This window comes from Marmota monax, unplaced genomic scaffold (assembly GCF_021218885.2).
Source record: "Marmota monax isolate L192 unplaced genomic scaffold, Marmota_monax_Labrador192_F-V1.1 WCK01_AAM20220418_F8-fsc00008, whole genome shotgun sequence".
Classification (NCBI taxonomy): Eukaryota; Metazoa; Chordata; class Mammalia; order Rodentia; family Sciuridae; genus Marmota; species Marmota monax.
Window position 1 is genome coordinate 15,867,311 of NW_026694432.1, and position 16,613 is coordinate 15,883,923.

The window sequence follows — 16,613 nt, forward strand, 5'->3', positions numbered from 1 at the left end:
GGGCGGGAAGTGGGCGCGGCGCGGCTCCGCAGCGCGCACAGGCGGCGGCGGAGAGGATGGGAGCCGAGCGCCCCGGCTGCCGGCAGGTTCTGGATCCCCGCTGACGCCGGCCGCGGCGACCCGCGCGGGAGCGACATGTGTCTGCGCCTGGGTGAGCGGCGCGGGGTGGGCGCGAGAGGCCCAGACCCTGGTGCAGGGTGGGGCTCTGTAGGGAGAGCCGAACCGGGCCAGGCCCACCGCTCCGCCTCTAACTCACTTGGCGGCCTGGGCACGTCACTTTTCTTTCAGGGCTTCAGTTTCAGGGCGATGGAGGAAGGAGGGCTGCCGGGTATGTCTTAATGTGGCCCGAAGCACCTCGGGCCCCTTGACACCACTTTCCTTTCTGAGTGGCATGAATGCTCACCGGACACCCTGGTGGCAGAAAATAAGCTGGAGAGACCAGAGAGAGGGAAAGCAGGGCCCTGGGCTCTCACTTCCATACCCTTCTGTCCCCCACCACGCTTGGAGGGAACAGTGTGACAAAGGATCATCACAGAGAAGAGGACTGTGTGCCCCTCCCCCCGCTCCCTGGGCACTGCGATGCTGCTCTTAGGCAGTCCTGGGGAGTCCCCACAAGACACCTTGTGAGCCTCTTTTTGCCTCATCTGTAAAATAGGCCAGTAGCACCCACCTCCTAGCCTTCTATGAAGATAAACTTAGCTCCGAGAGTGAAGTGCTTAGCACTGTGGACTAACACATTGCTAAATGCTCCCAGAATGGTAACTTGGAAATAAAGCCAGGAACTGCCCTGAGACTCTCAATCCAGGGTTCCAGGAGCAGTCCCGGGCTGGCACTGTGCCTCTTGTTTAACCAAAGTCTTGGTCCTGGGATGCTGTTGTTTTTGAGTGCAGCCCTGAGCTGGGTGGTGTCTGGGCTTCCAGGTAGGCAGGTGGGTGGATGGGGTGAGGTGGAGCAGGCCCCCACGGTGAAGCTGCCATGCCCCTTTCTGTTTGGCTGGCCATTCTTCTTCACCAGGTCATTCCAGTTCCACGGTGCCCAGCCAGTCCATCATCCGTTCTTTACTTCCTAGACCTGGTCCAGCCCCAGAGGACTCTACAGGCTCCAGGGAAGACCAGCTAGACCACCCCTCTTTGTCTTATACTTGGGAAATCTGGAGCCAACAGAGGGGAGGGGCCCATGCTCCGTCACGGGGAGTCTGTGACTGAATGGCCCCTGCCTCCCTCTTCCCTGGTGGGGATTGCCTCTTTGCCCGGGATCCCAAGCACAGCCAGCCTAGTGGTTGATTTTTCCTTTCTTCTTTTTCTCTCTTTTTAAATCTAGCTGCAGAACTCCCATATGTGAAATATGATCAACCCTCTTTGTCACAGATGGGGAGACTGAGGTTTAGGAAGGGACTCAAAGTCAGATCCCATTAGGAGCAGCTAAAGGAAGGGGCTATTTGGTTCTGGGAACTGATCATAGTCTTCCAGTCTCACAGAGGAGACTGGCAGGACCAGGGAACCAGCTTTATGTGTGTCCTTTAGAGCAGCGTCAGGAGCCAAGGAGGACATTGCAGAGAGCACCTCTAGAATAGCCTAAGCGGTCTGAGGAGTGGGCTTCCTGTTCCTGGGATGTGATGATAGGAGCAGCAGCCACAGGGCCAAAGAGAATTTACATTTGGTCCCACCTCCCCCACAGCCCTGCCCAATGCTACCCTGCGCCAAGAGCTTGCTTTTCCCAGAGCCCCAGAGTTTGACCCATTTTCCATCTATCTCATGTATCTTCTGCACTGAGAGACCAGGGTTCTTCTTCCCATTTTACAGATGGGGAAATGGAAATTCAGGGGCTTCAGTTAGTTGCCCCAGTCACTTGACTCTAGGCAGTTCAGTTCCGCAATTGTGTTGAGTACCTACTATCTACCAAACTGAATACTGAGCCGATGGCCCATGGGCTCCATGGAACCTGGACAATGACTGTCTCACTGTGGTAGCCCAGGGCCTGGCATAGTGGATGGGATGTCAATGGAAGGGTCAGGGAGCTGGAGTTAGAGATGTGAGCTCGAGCCCTGCTGCTTCTGACCCTGAGTGCTAACAAGGATGACTCTCCTTTACTAAGTGCCCCTTGGGTGCTTTTCCAGCCTTACAGTCCCAGGACTCACAAATGAATCATGAACCCCTATTACAGAGGGGGAAACTGAGGCTCAGAAATGTAAAGGTACTGCCTCCGAGTCATCCAGAAATAGACTTAGGACCCAGTGTCCATCACTCCAGGGTTAGGTTTACTCCTCTGCCTAGCAGAGTAAGCCTCACCCATGTCTCTGTCCCCCACAGGTGGCCTGAGCGTGGATGACTTCCGGAAGGTGCTAATGAAGACAGGCCTGGTGCTGGTGGTGCTGGGCCACGTCAGCTTCATCATCGCCGCTGTGCTGCACGGCACGGTGCTGCGATATGTCGCTGCCCCCCAGGATGCTGTGGCTCTTCAGTACTGCGTGGTCAACATCCTCTCAGTCACCTCTGCCATTGTGGTACGACCAGGCTGGGAGGGTGACTGGTGGGAGGGAGGGGCTTGCAAGGTCTTTGACAAGTCCCCACCACAGCTTGGGGGAATAAGCAGGTAGCCCCAGCATAGTATGCCATTTACCAAGTCACTCAAATTCTCTTTGCCTCAGATTTCTCATCTATAAAATGGAGGTGGTAAAAGTGTCCTCCTCACAGGGTCCTGGTGAGTTTTGAATAAGATCATTCCCAGAAAGCGCTTCATATAATGTGCTCAGCACATGGTAAGTGTGCACTAGTGTGAACTAGGATTGTTATTACCACCAAGAAATATTCAAATTACCCTTGGACAGAATAAAGTGACATCAGAGCAGTTTGGGAGGATCCAGGAGGACTTCACAGAAGGGTTTTGATGGATGTGTAGGAGTTCACAGATGAACTTCAATAAATAACCCAGGTATGTGGCCTGCCTGGGGCTGGCAGGTAGGAAAGGAAGCAGGATGGCATTCCCTGTACAGAATGGAAAGACACATGCAAAGACATGGAGGTGGGCTTGGCTACGATCTGTTCTGGAGACCCTGAGAAAACCAGGCTGGCAGGAGTTTATCATTAGACCTGGTTTATAGCAACTGCTCAATAAAGGGAGCCCTGTTATGACTCAGTGACAGCCCCTGTTTGATGAATATACAAATGAAGTGGCCTGGTATTCTCAGATTTATAGAGCTCTTCCTGCCTGTCAGCAGAGGCACCTGCGACCTTGGAGGAACATTTACACATCCGTGTGGGAGCTCATCCCTGCCACTCCTGGCCGGGACCTCACTAAGCCTGTCTCTGTCTGAAAATAAAGCTCAGGCAGCCTGCTGGCCTCCACACCTGGTAGACAAGGCCCAAGCAAATCAGAAGGGCTGCATCAAGTGGGACAGGCTGGGCTATGCAAATGTGGCCAGTGTCCTTGGGATTACAGTTATTGTGAGGAAGGCAGAGTGGGGAGGTAATGGGCCCAGAAATGGGCTCTGGGCTGGACCACTTCTCCTTTGCCCTCATTTCCTCAGTTAATTCTCACCAATCCAGCATCATTGGCCGTTATCATCTCCATTTTATAGAGGAGGAGACCAAGACCAAGATTCACCCCTCCTGCTGTTACAAAGATGCCAAACTGAATTTGAACCTTGGTGGTTCTGATACCAAAGCCAGTGTCCTTTCTGTGAGCTCATCCTGAGAGTGGGGCTTAGCACAGAGAGGTTAAGGCACTTAGTTCTGGTTGCACAATGAATGAAAGCCATTGCTGAATACCCATGGTACTCTGCCATTACACTGAGTGAACAGAAGGAGGAAGAGTGACTGAATGGAGCCCCAAAGATCCAGAGGGCAGCTGTTGGGGTGGACAGTGCATAGGTTGTCCTGTTCTTGAGACAGAGGGTGGTTGGCAAGCCTGCACAGGGAAGGATCTGCACAGTACGGGGAGCAGGGAGGGTGTTTTGTGAGCATCAGGAGCCTTCATGTGGGTGTCCACATCCTGGGCAATGAGGGAGGACAGTGGCTCAGGGTGGGGCTGAGGAGCTGAGAGCTGGGGCCAGGTCACTGAGACCCTGAAATAATTTCAAATACTATTAGGGATTTTGAATTTTACGCCATAAAGTGTCCTGGTTTGTTTCAATATATAATTTTGGTTTTAATTCCTTGTCAGTTGAGTTACTTAGTTTCTTCCAAATCTGTTCCATTTCAGGGAATTACGTCACAGGTATCTTGTGGCGTGCGTACTCCTGGGCATGCCTCCTCACAGTGGGGAGTCATGGAAGGCTATAGGCAGGGTGTGATCACTCCAGGGCTAGACAAGGAGGAAATGGCTCTGCAGATGGAGGCAGTGAGGGCAAAGCTAAGCACAAGACAAGGAGGTGGAGGTTTGGAGAGCATCTTTGGTGACATTGGTGGCATCTTTATCCAAGAACAGTCCTGACTCCCCCTGCAGTCCTCCAGCACAGGGTCAGAACTGACTTGAACCCCCCCCCCCACCAGGTCATCACCTCCGGCATTGCAGCCATCGTGTTGTCACGCTACCTCCCCAGCACCCCCCTGGTATGTGGTGCCTCCTGGGATGGGGCTGTAGGGTAGGGGGTGTGCCTGACCATCATGGAGGCCAGAGCTGCCCAGGAAGGCCAAGCCTGATGTCCACTGACCAGTGGCCTCCCCCATCCAGCGCTGGACAATGTTTAGCTCGAGTGTGGCGTGTGCTCTTCTCTCTTTGATCTGTGCCCTTGGCCTCTTGGCCTCGATCGCCGTGACCTTTGCCACCCAGGGACGGGCCCTGCTGGCTGCCTGCACTTTTGTGAGCCCTGAACTACTGGCACTCACGCCCGACTGTCCCTTCGACCCCACCCGCATTTACGTGAGTGCCTGAGCCCGGGATGGGGGCACCCAGGCCCTTGACAGGGGTGGGAATGGGTCTTGGCACACATGTGGTCATCTCTGTCCCCTGTACCCTGCAGAGCTCTAGCCTGTGCCTCTGGGGCATCTCACTGGTGTTCTGTGTAGCGGAAAGTGTGTTTGCTGTGCGCTGCACACAGCTGGCCCACCAGTTGCTGGAACTGAGGCCCTGGTGGGGGAAAAGCAGCCACCACATGGTAAGTCCCCCCCATACTCCTGACTTCCCATATTTTCCTGGAGTTCCTGCTGGGAAGCCCAGGCTGGTGTGTCCCACTCCTCTGTATGGGGTCTCTCCAAAGAGAGAGGTTTAAAGGCTCAGAGAGGCCAGATCTCCTAGCTAAGTCACACAACTGACAACATCTGGCTTTCCCAGGGCTCAGGACAAATGTTGAGGCAGGCTAAGGGGCATTTGGGCTTGAGTAGGGGATGCTCCAGGGGTCTATCCTTGCTCTTGCATGGGATGATGATGCTCCTTTGCCCTCCAGAGATCCTCCCCACCCTCTCTCCTCCATCCCTGGGGTGTCCTAGAGGAGGGAACCCCAGCCTTGACCCAGTAGGCCCACCAGTGACCTGTGTCTCCACAGATTCAGGAGAGTCCAGAGTCCATGGAGGGCCATGACCTGCTGAGCTGCACCAGCTCTGTGCCCCTGACCCTCTGAGAGCGGAAGCTTCGCTTGAGTCCCAGTCACTGGGGGCCTGCAACCAAGCCTGAACTGTGGCCAGTGCCCAGATGACCATCAAGGCCCAGATGGCTCCAGGATTCCCAGAGCCCACCAAGAGGGCTCAGTGGACCCTTGGGGACCTGGGAGGGGGCTTTCACCTCCTGCCCCGGCCACCCAGCCCATTGCACTGAAACAAGACTTTATTCTGAAGTTATTAAAAAGAACAGAGATGCTCCATGTGGCTGCATGCAGGAGGGGACAGGGGCTCAGCCAGGGGGCCTGCGCTTCTTTCCCACGCAGGACACGGTGGAAGGACTCTGCCCGTGGGGGGGCGGGATACAGAGGGGTAGATCTGTGGTCTGTGTCTAGCTGTGTCCATCCAAGAGCTCAAAGGTAGCCAGGGTTTATGGGACCACAGCTACTGCTGGAATCCTGGGAGGTGTTGCATCCCTATCACGGCCTCCAAGAACTGGGCAGGAAGGGTTGGAGCCCTCCTGCAGGGCAGAGTAACTTAAAGGATCTTCTTCCTCAAACCTCCACAACCCTGAACCCTCAACAACCCTGGAATCCTTCTCTTCCCTCCAAACAAATAGGCTCCTCACCTGGACTTGACCCCCAACCTCTACCCAGTCTGAGACCTACCAGAGGGGGAGCACTTCCCAGGTCTGGAGGTGCCTGGCCTCAAGAGACATGGGAGGGTGGGAGATGGTGGGGCTGTCTGGCTAAGGGCGGGCTGACTCGGAGGAGCAGACCAAGTCGGAGAAGGTATCTCTGTCATCACCAAAGGGAGCTCTTTCTTGGACGGTGGAATGCTAACGGCTTGCTTACTTGGGCCCTTACTTGCAGGCTTCCCTTTTCCAGGGGCCCCCCACAGTGCAGACCCGGGGTGGGAGTCCCCAGTCTGGCCCCCAGCCTGGATAGACACAAAGGAGAGGAAGCTGAGAGCCGGGATGGGGCCGGTGAAGGCAGGGAGGAGAGGGGCCTGGCTCCTGTCGCTCAGAACTGGGAGGCGCTGCTGGGGTCGCACTGCAGCAGGCGCACGATGGACGGGTCGCTTTTGGCCCCGCGGATGAACTCCTCCAGGGACAGCTTGCCTGCGGGGCGAGGGGAGCTGTGAGGGGGAGAAGGCTGTGGCAAGCGAGGGGAGGTGGCGCGAGGGAGGGAAGCAGGGAGCGCCACCTGCCCGCCCCGTCCACCCGCCCCGCTCCGCCCCTCACCGCCCCTCACCGTCGTTGTTTGTGTCCATTTGGCGGAAGATTTTCTCAGTCCTCTTTTCCGGGGTCGATTCGTCCTCCGGCATCTTCATCACGGACGAAACCATTTTATAGATGGCCTGGGGGCGGGGGAGAGGCGGGGAGTGAGAAGAGCTGCGGGGCCGCCACCGCAGACACAGCCCCCGCTCGCTCCCACCGGCCGCGCGGGCTGGAGAGGGGTCACCGAGGCTGGGGCGCTCGGGATTTGGGGAAGGAGGATCTAGGAATCTTCCGGAAGAGAGGGCTATGGGAGCCGGCACTGCCGAGCTCCCTTGGAGGGCTAGGTGGGAAAGGAATTGCTGGCACCGGGAGCCGCACGAACAAAGACACCGCAGCCCGAAAGCTCCGAGAGAGCATCAAGAATTGAGGGGTGCAAGGAGTCAGGAGAGATGTTAGAGAACCTGAAGGCCCAGAGGACGAGGGGCTAGAGGGCTTAGGCGGCAGTGCCTGGGCGCAGGTTTGGGGGTAAGTACAAGGTTAGCGGGGCCGCTCAGGAACCACCAGCACCCAGCAGCGGGAAGCGGACCCGGGACCCTGGGGGTGGCAGTGGGCTGCGGTGCAGTCGGTGGCCCGCAGGGGGCGCAGGACTGCGTTGAGGCAGCTGGGGCCCAGAGGGGCGGGGAAGGTTATGCAAATGAATGCAAATGAGCATCTGCCAACGGGCAGGGACAGCCTGAGCTCTGCTGGGCCGAGGGCGGCAGCTGCCACGTGCAGGAGCTCCCGAGGCGAAGCGAAGGAGGGTTTTTGTGCTCAATGTACAGAGCACAGAGTGCGCAGCCTGTGGCATGGGCTGGGTTCCTGCGACCCAGAGCTCAAGCACCCGCTGGTCACCTCAATCTTCTAGATTGACACCTCCTCCCAGAAGCCTCCCTTCTTCTCCCATCCCATAAACTTCCCCTGCCTCAGGTTCAGCTTCTACCTCCACGCTGCTTTTCTGGCCTCCTTCCTTCGTGTCTGACCCCACACTGCCTCTGAAAGCTCTTTCCAAACACAAATCTACACTACCATGTCCTCATTCCCCAGGCCACCCCCTCCGTTCCCTCACACACACAGGCCTCTCTCCAAGACCGCGGGTGCACCCTGCTCCTAGTTGCTGCCCTGCCCTCCTTCTGCTGCCTCCCACTCCATAGGGCTCAGATTATCCGATGCTTTCTTAGCGAGTCCTTCTCTGACCCAGGCTGAGTTGGGGCATATGCGTCCCAGAGCCTCCTGGGCTTTTTCCTTTGAGGACACTTCTCAGGAAGTAACTGTGCCTTTGTTGGATTGTTCCTAATTCCCTCCGTACAGATAAGGACCACCAGCATCTAGTTAGTACCCAGATCCTCTGGACCTAATGCAGTGCCTGACACCTGGCTGGCACTCCCCTGTTTAGAGACCATCAACACCTCCCACCGCCTTTTTTCCAAGTCCAAACCATTTGGCCTTTGGCATTCAAGACACTTCACAGCCTGCCTGCTGCCAACCTCTCTAGAAGGGTAACTCCACCACAGCTCACAGCTGAACATCCCTGAGCCTCGGAGATTCCCCAGCATATTCGGACTCTGCCTAGATGCCAGGTCTCTTACATGCATATTCCTAGACTTCACAATAGCCCTGAAAGACAGGAATCATCATCTCCCTTTTCCAGATAAGAAACCAGGGCTCGAGAAGGGAATGGATGGCAGAGACCAACTGACTTGAGCCTGCCACCTCTTAGCTGCTGGGTGGATACTTGGACAGTCTGGGATGGTGACCAGCAGCAGGGCTTTGAAGTAATGTCAACTCGGAAGTGGCTACTTATTTGCCGTGTAGCCTTGGACAAGGGCTTAACCTCTGTGACCCTCAGTTTCCATTTGTAAAATGGGATTAATTTTATCTCCCTCATTAGGATTGCCTAGTGGATTAAATAAGATAGAACAATCAGAAGAGTGGCTGGCTAGAGTAAGTGGTCACTAAATAGCAGCTTGCATGATAGTCATCATTCATCCACCGTGTTGCCAGGTTTTCCCCTGTCCCTCAGTCCCCTGGGATCCTAAATGTCACTTTTATACTCCTGTCACTATGCTGATCCGGGTGATGTACACATTGATCTCTCCCACCAGAGTGGGATCCCTCAAGAGGAATCATGCCCATCATCTGGCACCAGGCTGAATCCTGAGGAGGACTAAGCAGTGTCTTAGAGAGTAACCACTCCCTTTGTGACAGCCCTCCTCCTGGGTCTCCTAATGAATTGGAGTTGCTGCTCATAGTTTCACTGGAGCCTATTTGTCATTAATCAGGCACCAGGGTTTCCAGATCTCTGTCTGCACCCCTGTCTGGGGCCTCTGAGCCACTATAAAGGAAGCCAGGGCCTAGAAAGCAGAGGCCAGCCAGAAAGTCCTAATGCACAAGTGGCATTAGCTCCAGCAAGACTCAGATTTACCAGCACAGGCTGGCGTGACCACATTAAGCAGAACACGAATCCCTCTGGATTGGCTGGTTTCCAGCTGATCCCTGAGTGATTCTCCACTGCCCTGTCTACTGTGATCCTTCCATCAGGAACTCCACCATACAGCAACTGGCCCACAGGAGCTGGCGACATGGAAGAACTAGGTCTCCACTGGACAGCAACACCTCCTGAGGCAGCCACTCTGCTCCAGCTAGAGAGCACAGAGCCAGACCATAGCAAGAGAAGCCAATGAGCGGGCAGATGAGTTGGGAGGGGGAATGGTTCACAGAGCTGAGGGACCCAAAGGGAGAGTGTTCAGAGATGCAGAAGGGAAGGGGACAATGGCTTGTGCAAGTCTGCGCCACAGCATTACTCCAGGTATCTCAGAGATGTTAAAAAGGCCATTTTGACTAGAGAAGAAGATATGCAGATCCAAAAAAAAAAAAAATGATCCACAGTCACTAACATTTACTGAGTACTGAATATATGCAGCACCCTGTGCTAGAACCACCATCCCAATTTATCCCTGCCAGAGCCTGGGAAGCGGGGGCTTAATACCCCCCAACACACCCTTTATAGATGGAGAAAGCTGGGGGAAGTGAGCAAGGAACCAGATAGGTAAAATAGAACAGGGCCCTGACCACCTTCAGTGCTGGGCTAAGGGAGTGGGTGCCGACATGGATGAGCTAACACATATCACACTTAAATGTGTACTCAGAAAGGCTCTCATATCAGATCCCTAAATCTTCTGAGGTCAGCATCACCATGCCCATTTTACAAATGAGCAACCTAAGAGTTAAGGCCGACTCCAGAACCGGAAGCCAGATCTCCTGGCTAGGAGCCCAGATCCCACACAAAAGGCAGCTCTGAGTAGTGGCCAGCTGAGCTTGACTTCACTTATGTACTGTGAGACTTCAGGCAAAGCACTCTACCTCTCCGAGCCTCATGGAAGTATAGTGAGGATGCACTCAGCATATGGGTATAAGCACCTCACAGTACCACCGAGGACACAGTACAGGCACACCTATAGAAGACAGCAGAGGGCCATGATTGGGCTACAGGTGTATTTTTTGGTGGGAAGTCATGTGGGAGGCAAAAAGGGGGAAGAAACTAAGAGGAAGGAAAAGAGGTCCAAGTACTGTGCCCTTGGTGGTCCCTCTATCTATTAGTTGGAAAATGGCCAAGTATCCAGTTAGAATGTGACTGTTGGAGTCAGGTGCCCTCTCAGGCTGTGTGGCCTCCAGAAAGTGCCTTGACCTCTCTAAGCATGCTTCCTCCCTGAGTAAATGATCAATAAAATACAACTGGCCTGTACTCTACAGAAATGTCAAGTCATGAAACACAAAGAAAGGCTGAGGAACTATTCCAGACAACAGGCGACTAAACAGACAACCAAATGCAAGGCATCTTCCTAGACCAGGGCAAAAAAAAAAAAAAGTGCTATAGAGAACATTATGAAGACAGTTGGCAAAATTGGAATATGGTCTGTCAATTAGATAATAGCATCGTTTCTATATTAAATGTCCTGACTTGGATAATCATATTATGGGTTATGTAAGAGAATGTCCTTATTCTTAGGAAATACATCCTTTACCTAGGGGTAAGGGTCAGCATTCAAAACAAGAAAATATTGCATTCATATAAAAATGAAGCAAAATATTAATTGGTGAATCTGGGCCCAGTGGACTTGGGAGTTTTCTCAGTGTTTCTTTAAATCAGCAATTCATTATTTCCTACAAGAGAATTCCATCAATGGGGTCATAAGAATAGCACCTGTCACCACTTGCCTACCAGCTCTGTTGAGAAGTTAGGAAGGGGTGGCCAGGGCATGCCGCCTGGCCTGGCACTCTCGGGCCCGGGCCCACCTGCACGATCTCCAGCATCTCCTCCCGGCTGATGTAGCCGTTGCCATCCAGGTCGTACATGCTGAAGGCCCACATGAGCTTCTGCTCCAGGCGGCCCCTCGAGGTCACGCTCAGCGCAATGATGAACTCCCGGAAGTCGATGGTGCCGTCGCTGTTGGTGTCGAAGGTGCGGAAGACGTGCTCCGCGAACTTGGAGGCGTCGCCATAGGGAAAGAAGTTGGCATAGATCTTCTTGAACTCGTCCACGTTGAGGATGCCTGTGGGGCAGTCCTTGAGGAAGCCCTTGTACCACTCCTGCAGCTCCAGCTCTGAGAACTCGGTGTTCTCCCGCAGGTCCTGCAGCATCTCCGGCCGCAGCTTGCTGTTCTGCTTGCCCATGGCCGAAGAGCCAAGTCCCACCTGGGTCCCCAAGGGGGTCAAGGGGCAGAGAGGAGTGGTCAGGACCTCCTGGTCACCTGTAACCATTCCAGAAGGGCCCCCAGACACCAGCCACCTCAACCCCTCCTTTGACCCAACAAGAGAGAGGAACTGGCCCAAGGTCACACAGCCTGCATCCAGGCTTGTGGCCTCTGTGACATGCTCCACACCGTTTCCCTAGACATTACACTTCTCTAGGAACCGAGCTGGAGAGGGAGGAAGGAAAGGGGGCTCATATTTACACAGACCCTTCTTGGTGCCTTCAAGAGTGCACATCTTTTCACCCTCCTGAAGGGAAGTCAGAATTTGCCCCATTTTTCAGATGAGAAGGCAGGTTCATTGAAGAGAGGTCACCTGTTTCATGTCACACAGTCATGACACGATAGGTCCAACTCTTAGAGTTGCCCAGGGAGGTGCAGAAGGATTTCTGGTCCTTCCTCCTAGCCTCTGCCCGCTCTTTGCCTCCCACATGACTTCCCATAAAAAAAAAAAAAAAATACACCTGTAGCCCAATCACAGCCCTCTGCTCTCTTCTGCAGGTGTGCCTGTAAGAGGCAGCACAGGATAGGTGTTCATCTGGCCTCCAACTCAGATCACCTGGGTTTGAATCCCAACTCTGCCTCTTACCAGCTATGTGCCTGGGTCAATTCCTTAAACTCTCTGCCTCAAGTAAAGTGGGGGTAAGCACTTACCTCCTGGGATTGTTGGAGGGGATTAAATTAGTTAATGCATGGAAACCACTTAAAACCATGCCTGCACAGACAGGTGCTACATAAGTGTTAGATAACTAAAAATGATTTGTATTACCTAGATGCCACCAAAGTGTGCACAATAATATGCAAGTAAATGTGCGCTGACACATCTTATGCTACACGGCTCACCACCCCCTGGGGCCCATGCCACTCACATACCAGCCCACACCACCCATGGTCATCATGCCTCCATGCACAGCATTCCCTCTGCTCCACACTCACACGCACTGACACCCAGCACCACGCACAACTCCTATACCCTGTGCATCAACACACCAGCCCACGACCCCACATGTCTCACACATGCCATCACATGTCAACTCGAATGCCAGCACCTCTCACATGGCCAGCTGCACGTGGGACCTTCAGGCACCCTTGTTATTTTGCTTTATTTTCCCAGGGATGCTGTCAGGTCCCAGGAGAGGGAGCTGCAGCCCTTCCCATGGGGGCTCCTTTCCTGGGAAACCCCTGGCCCATCCAACCTCCCCCAGCATTCACCTTTAATCTCCTGGGGGCAGGGGCTTGAGGGTGAGGCTGAGGAGAAGGCAATGGAGAGGAGACAGCCAGACAGTTCAGGACAGGGATGTGTGCAGGTGACCCCCCTCCCTCTGAGCTTGGGGATGAGAGTGAGATAGGGTGAGGGAGGTTCCTTGTATGTTCGTATGCACAAAGCTCTATGCACATGTGGGCGGGTGCATGTGTGAGAATACATGTGCTCATGCATGATGTGTGCCCTGGGTTCTGCATGCATTTATCTCCTGGTGTGTTTCCGTCCATGTCTGTGCATGTGCATTATATGTGCATGTGACCAGGTATGCACCTGTCACAATGTGAAGCGAATGTGCCTGTGTGGCCATTTAGGGAGACCTGTGTGTCTCTTCAGCAGCGTGTCACATGTATGTTTCTGTAAGTTGGTAGCCCCTCCTTTCTATATCAGTCTCTTCTGCCCCAGGCTGAGGACCCCCAAAACAGTGTGTGGGAAGGGACTGAGGAAATGCGCAGGGCTGAGCAGGGGAATGTGTCCCTTACTCCCCTCCTGAAGGTCCAAGGAACTGGGTCACCCAGGCGGGGGCATAAAGATGCGCTGGGCAGGAGAGCTCCTTCAGTGCCCCCTCCTCTCTGACACCCTCAAAGCTGCCTCTCCCAGTTGGAAGAAGATTCCGTTGTCCCCGCAAACACCCCCAGTTCCCCAAATGGGAAGAACCTTGCAGCTCGACCTGAGAAACCCACCCTGGGTCCCCTCTACAAACCTCCCCGCAGCTCTGGCCCTCGGACCACGTCTCAATCCTTCCAGCACACGCGCTCGTGACCCCTCCTGGAGGGGGCGCTCCGGGGCGACCGAAACCCTACTCCTCGGGGCTGGCCGCTCGGCGGTCAGGACCCTGGAGAGCGCGGCGTGTTTCCCGGGGATCCCCGCTTTCCGCGCTCCAGGTGGGAAGAATCCCAGGAGGCACGGAGAGTCGCGGGGTTGGGGAGCCCTGGACGTGGCCCCTAGCTCCGGAGATCCCTCCCTGCATCCCCGGGGCCCGGCCGGAGCGCCCCCACTCACCCAGCGACGCCGAGACACCGACTGCGCAGGGAAGGCGGCGCTGCTGCGGCGCGCGGCGGCAGAGGCGGCCAGAGGGGCGGGCGGGACTGCGAGGGAGACGCCCCGCAGCGCTCGCCCCGAGCCCCTCCCCTGGGGGGTCCCCTCCAGCCCCGGGTAGGGGGAGCGGTGCGCTAGGCTCCGCCCCCGCCCCGAGAGGGAGGGGGACGCCCCCACCGCCCTGCTCCAGCTCTCGAGGGAGCACCCCTCCAGGGGAAGAGAACCGGGGTCCCTATCTCAGCATCTCGACTCAGGGAGCCTGAATGGAGGAGCGGGTCAGTGCCGAGAGCCCTCTTTCCTAAGCAGGGGACAATCCTTGGCCACGCCACCACCTTCTTCCCTCATCCCTACCTGGGCGCTGGGCTGCACGTCGCTCCGAGGGCGGAATCCGAATCCTGGGCGGTTCGCTAGGCACCCTCCCTGCTTCCTCGCCTCAACTCCAGATCCAACCGAACTAGGGTCTCTTCGGGGAACGAGGAGCGCCCATTCCTTCAGTCCCGAGGTCTTAGGAGGGTTAGACACACCCCCTGCCCACCTCCACTTTATAGAGCCCGCCCCCACTCCTGCCTACTACTCTCGATCTCATCCCCCACCCGCTCTCGGAATTAATCCCACCTCCCAACAGCGATGCCGCGTACACTCCAGCCTCTCTGCCGGTGCAGGCTCGTGACCTGTGAGAACAGGAGAACAGTCTCCAGCTCCCAGGTTCTGAGATGCACAGGCCTCTGACTGCACGGTGGACAGTCCTCTCCGGAGTTGTTGACCACCTTACAGCTCCTCCTGCCGGTATGGGGGCTGCATCTTCCTTCCTCTGATCTTGGCAACAATTTCCACATGCTGGGAATTGTTAAATTTTGTCCTTTTCCATCTCTAGAATATGATCCTTGTTCTCCACTTTTCAGATCAGGAAACTGATGCTTGGTGGGGGTTAAATGGGTCAAATTTTCCAATGTCTCAACTAATGAGCGGAGGGCTTGGGCTTGAATCCACATGCCCTCATTCATTCATTCTACAAATATTAATCAAGCCCTAGTTCTGCATCCAGCACTGTCCTAGGCGGTGAGGTTACAGGTGTGGAAAGAAGTGATGTGTGTTATAACATACAAGTCAAGTCTACAATGTATTAGATAAGTTATTTGGGACAAGGTTGGGAGGGTGGCAGATCAAGAGCTGTGGGGTCCATGTTGAAGCCTTAAGATTGATTGCATTACAGATGAAATGGGAAGTCCTTGGGCCATTATGTCATGAACGGATGTTAAGGAGTGGGAGGCAAGGGAAGGAGCAGGGGGGACATTTCAGGGTGAGAGATGACCAGGGTGGCAGTGGTGAGTCTTGTTTCTGGACCTCCTTAGGAGGTAGAGCTATCAGCCCTTACCAGGTACCCAGACGGCTCCTCCTAGCCATATTCTCTCAGTATCTGCAGCTTAGACCCTCCCAGCTCCCCAGAACTCAGACCAGAGTTCCCCATCTAGGCTGCCAGACTAAGCCTCACAGGTCATTGGATTGTAGCCGTAGTCCCTCCTGCTTGGGGGTGAGCTCTTCTCCACCAGAAGAGCTAGGGAATCAGACTGAGGTGGAGGGACAGCTGGGCCCTCGGGAACACTGGCTCCACTGTGTGCCTTGGCTCTGGTGTTGGGACCCCCGGTGGAGGCGTGAGAGACGCCAGACGTATGTGGGTGGTTCCCAGCTGCCTCCTGTATGAGGACCTGGGTGGGGGGAGCAAAGAGCTGCTCAGTCCCCACCCTAAGCCACTCCAGTGACAACCTCCCTCACCTCTCCTCGGTGGGCCAGTGGGCCTGTCATGCCTGGGACAGGGAGAGGGGCCTAATCTGCAGTCACCCTCTCAGCCTTTCCTTCCCCCAAGACTCCCTCCTCTCTCTCTCCTGCCTGAAGCTGGAGTCTTCTCAGCCTGGTCTGAATCCTCCTCTCCATCCTGGGGGTGGGGGGATTCAGTTTACCCTAATTTCCTGCTTCCTCCAGGCTTTTCTTCTCTGTGAGAGTGACTGGAGCCTGCCCTCAGACCTTCAGTCTGCATCCTGTCTCCCCACTAGATGGGGGCTTCTCAAAGTGGGACCATGTCTTCTCTTCACCCTGGGCACCCCACTTTCCTTGACTGTTCCTGCATCTAGAATGAGTAGGGTCCCTGAGGAGGCAGGGCTCGGCCCTAGTGGGCTCTGCTGGCTCAATCCATCAACCACCTCTACCCTCCCAGGGGCCTAGGAAGCCCTGGGAGGCCCCCCTGAGCCAAAGGAGAAGCTGGGGTGTTCCCACACTGTGCATTTGCCCCTGAGCCAAGACTTCTGTCTTCAGGCAGAACTCAGAAAAGCAGGGCAGAGGGCTGCAAGTCAGGAGGCCTGGGTCACTCACTTCTGGATGGAGCAAGTCTTTCCCGTTTCTAAGCAGAGAGGCTAAACAGATGACGTGACCAGAGATGGCTGAGGCAGCAGTGACACTGGAGCCCACAGGTTTGCTTCTTTGAAGGCCAGCTTGGTGGGGGGAGTGTCCTTGTTTGTGATGCCTAGTCCCCTCCCACCTAAGATTGAGGCACCCAGGAGGGAGGGAGAGGCCCAGCTGAGAGTAGAAATGCAGATGGATGACCGAGAGGACAGAGCAGCAGGCAGGGTCCCCCGGAGAGCGAGCAAGTCCCAGGATCTGAGAAGGGAGGCAAGTGGTTGAGAAAGCAGCGGCAGCTGCCCTCTCTCCCACCAAAGAGGCAGGCCAGCTTCCGGGACACCAAGAAGCACGTGGGGACAAAGGGAAAGGGGACCACAGGG

The 16,613-nt window shown here is 55.3% G+C and overlaps 2 protein-coding genes across 4 annotated transcripts; one reads left to right on the forward strand and one right to left on the reverse strand.

Moving 5' to 3' along the window:
* Positions 1–5,795, forward strand: Tmem54 (transmembrane protein 54). Its single transcript, XM_046469129.2, has 6 exons — positions 1–151; positions 2,310–2,503; positions 4,491–4,550; positions 4,672–4,860; positions 4,961–5,095; positions 5,483–5,795. The coding sequence occupies exons 1-6, from the start codon at positions 136–138 to the stop codon at positions 5,555–5,557; spliced, it is 669 nt and encodes a 222-aa protein (XP_046325085.1). The 5' UTR covers positions 1–135; the 3' UTR covers positions 5,558–5,795.
* On the reverse strand, positions 5,751–14,341 carry Hpca (hippocalcin). Of its 3 annotated transcripts, none has more exons than XM_058570921.1 (4): positions 14,191–14,341; positions 11,086–11,484; positions 6,788–6,893; positions 5,751–6,654 (listed from the first exon to the last, which is right to left on the reverse strand). In XM_058570921.1, exons 2-4 carry the CDS (start codon positions 11,461–11,463, stop codon positions 6,557–6,559), a joined length of 582 nt encoding a protein of 193 aa, XP_058426904.1. In that variant the 5' UTR covers positions 11,464–11,484; positions 14,191–14,341; the 3' UTR covers positions 5,751–6,556. The 3 variants fall into 3 exon arrangements, with proteins under 3 accessions (XP_058426904.1, XP_046325086.2, XP_058426905.1); XM_046469130.2 differs by lacking the exon at positions 14,191–14,341 and adding an exon at positions 13,804–13,887; XM_058570922.1 differs by lacking the exon at positions 14,191–14,341 and adding an exon at positions 13,505–13,743.
* Between the last annotated feature and the right edge of the window lie 2,272 nt (positions 14,342–16,613).

Excerpts from the sequence above, each read along its gene's own strand:
- Tmem54 (XM_046469129.2), top strand. Across the intron at positions 4,551-4,671 it reads ACCTCCCCAGCACCCCCCTG|CGCTGGACAATGTTTAGCTC; the intron begins GTATGTGGTGCC and ends TCCCCCATCCAG. Across the intron at positions 4,861-4,960 it reads TCGACCCCACCCGCATTTAC|AGCTCTAGCCTGTGCCTCTG; the intron begins GTGAGTGCCTGA and ends TGTACCCTGCAG.
- Hpca (XM_058570921.1), bottom strand. The coding sequence starts at position 11,463 with ATGGGCAAGCAGAACAGCAAGCTGCGGCCGGAGATGCTGCAGGACCTG. Across the intron at positions 6,894-11,085 it reads AGATGCTGGAGATCGTGCAG|GCCATCTATAAAATGGTTTC; the intron begins GTGGGCCCGGGC and ends CCCCGCCCCCAG. Across the intron at positions 6,655-6,787 it reads AATGGACACAAACAACGACG|GCAAGCTGTCCCTGGAGGAG; the intron begins GTGAGGGGCGGT and ends CTCGCCCCGCAG.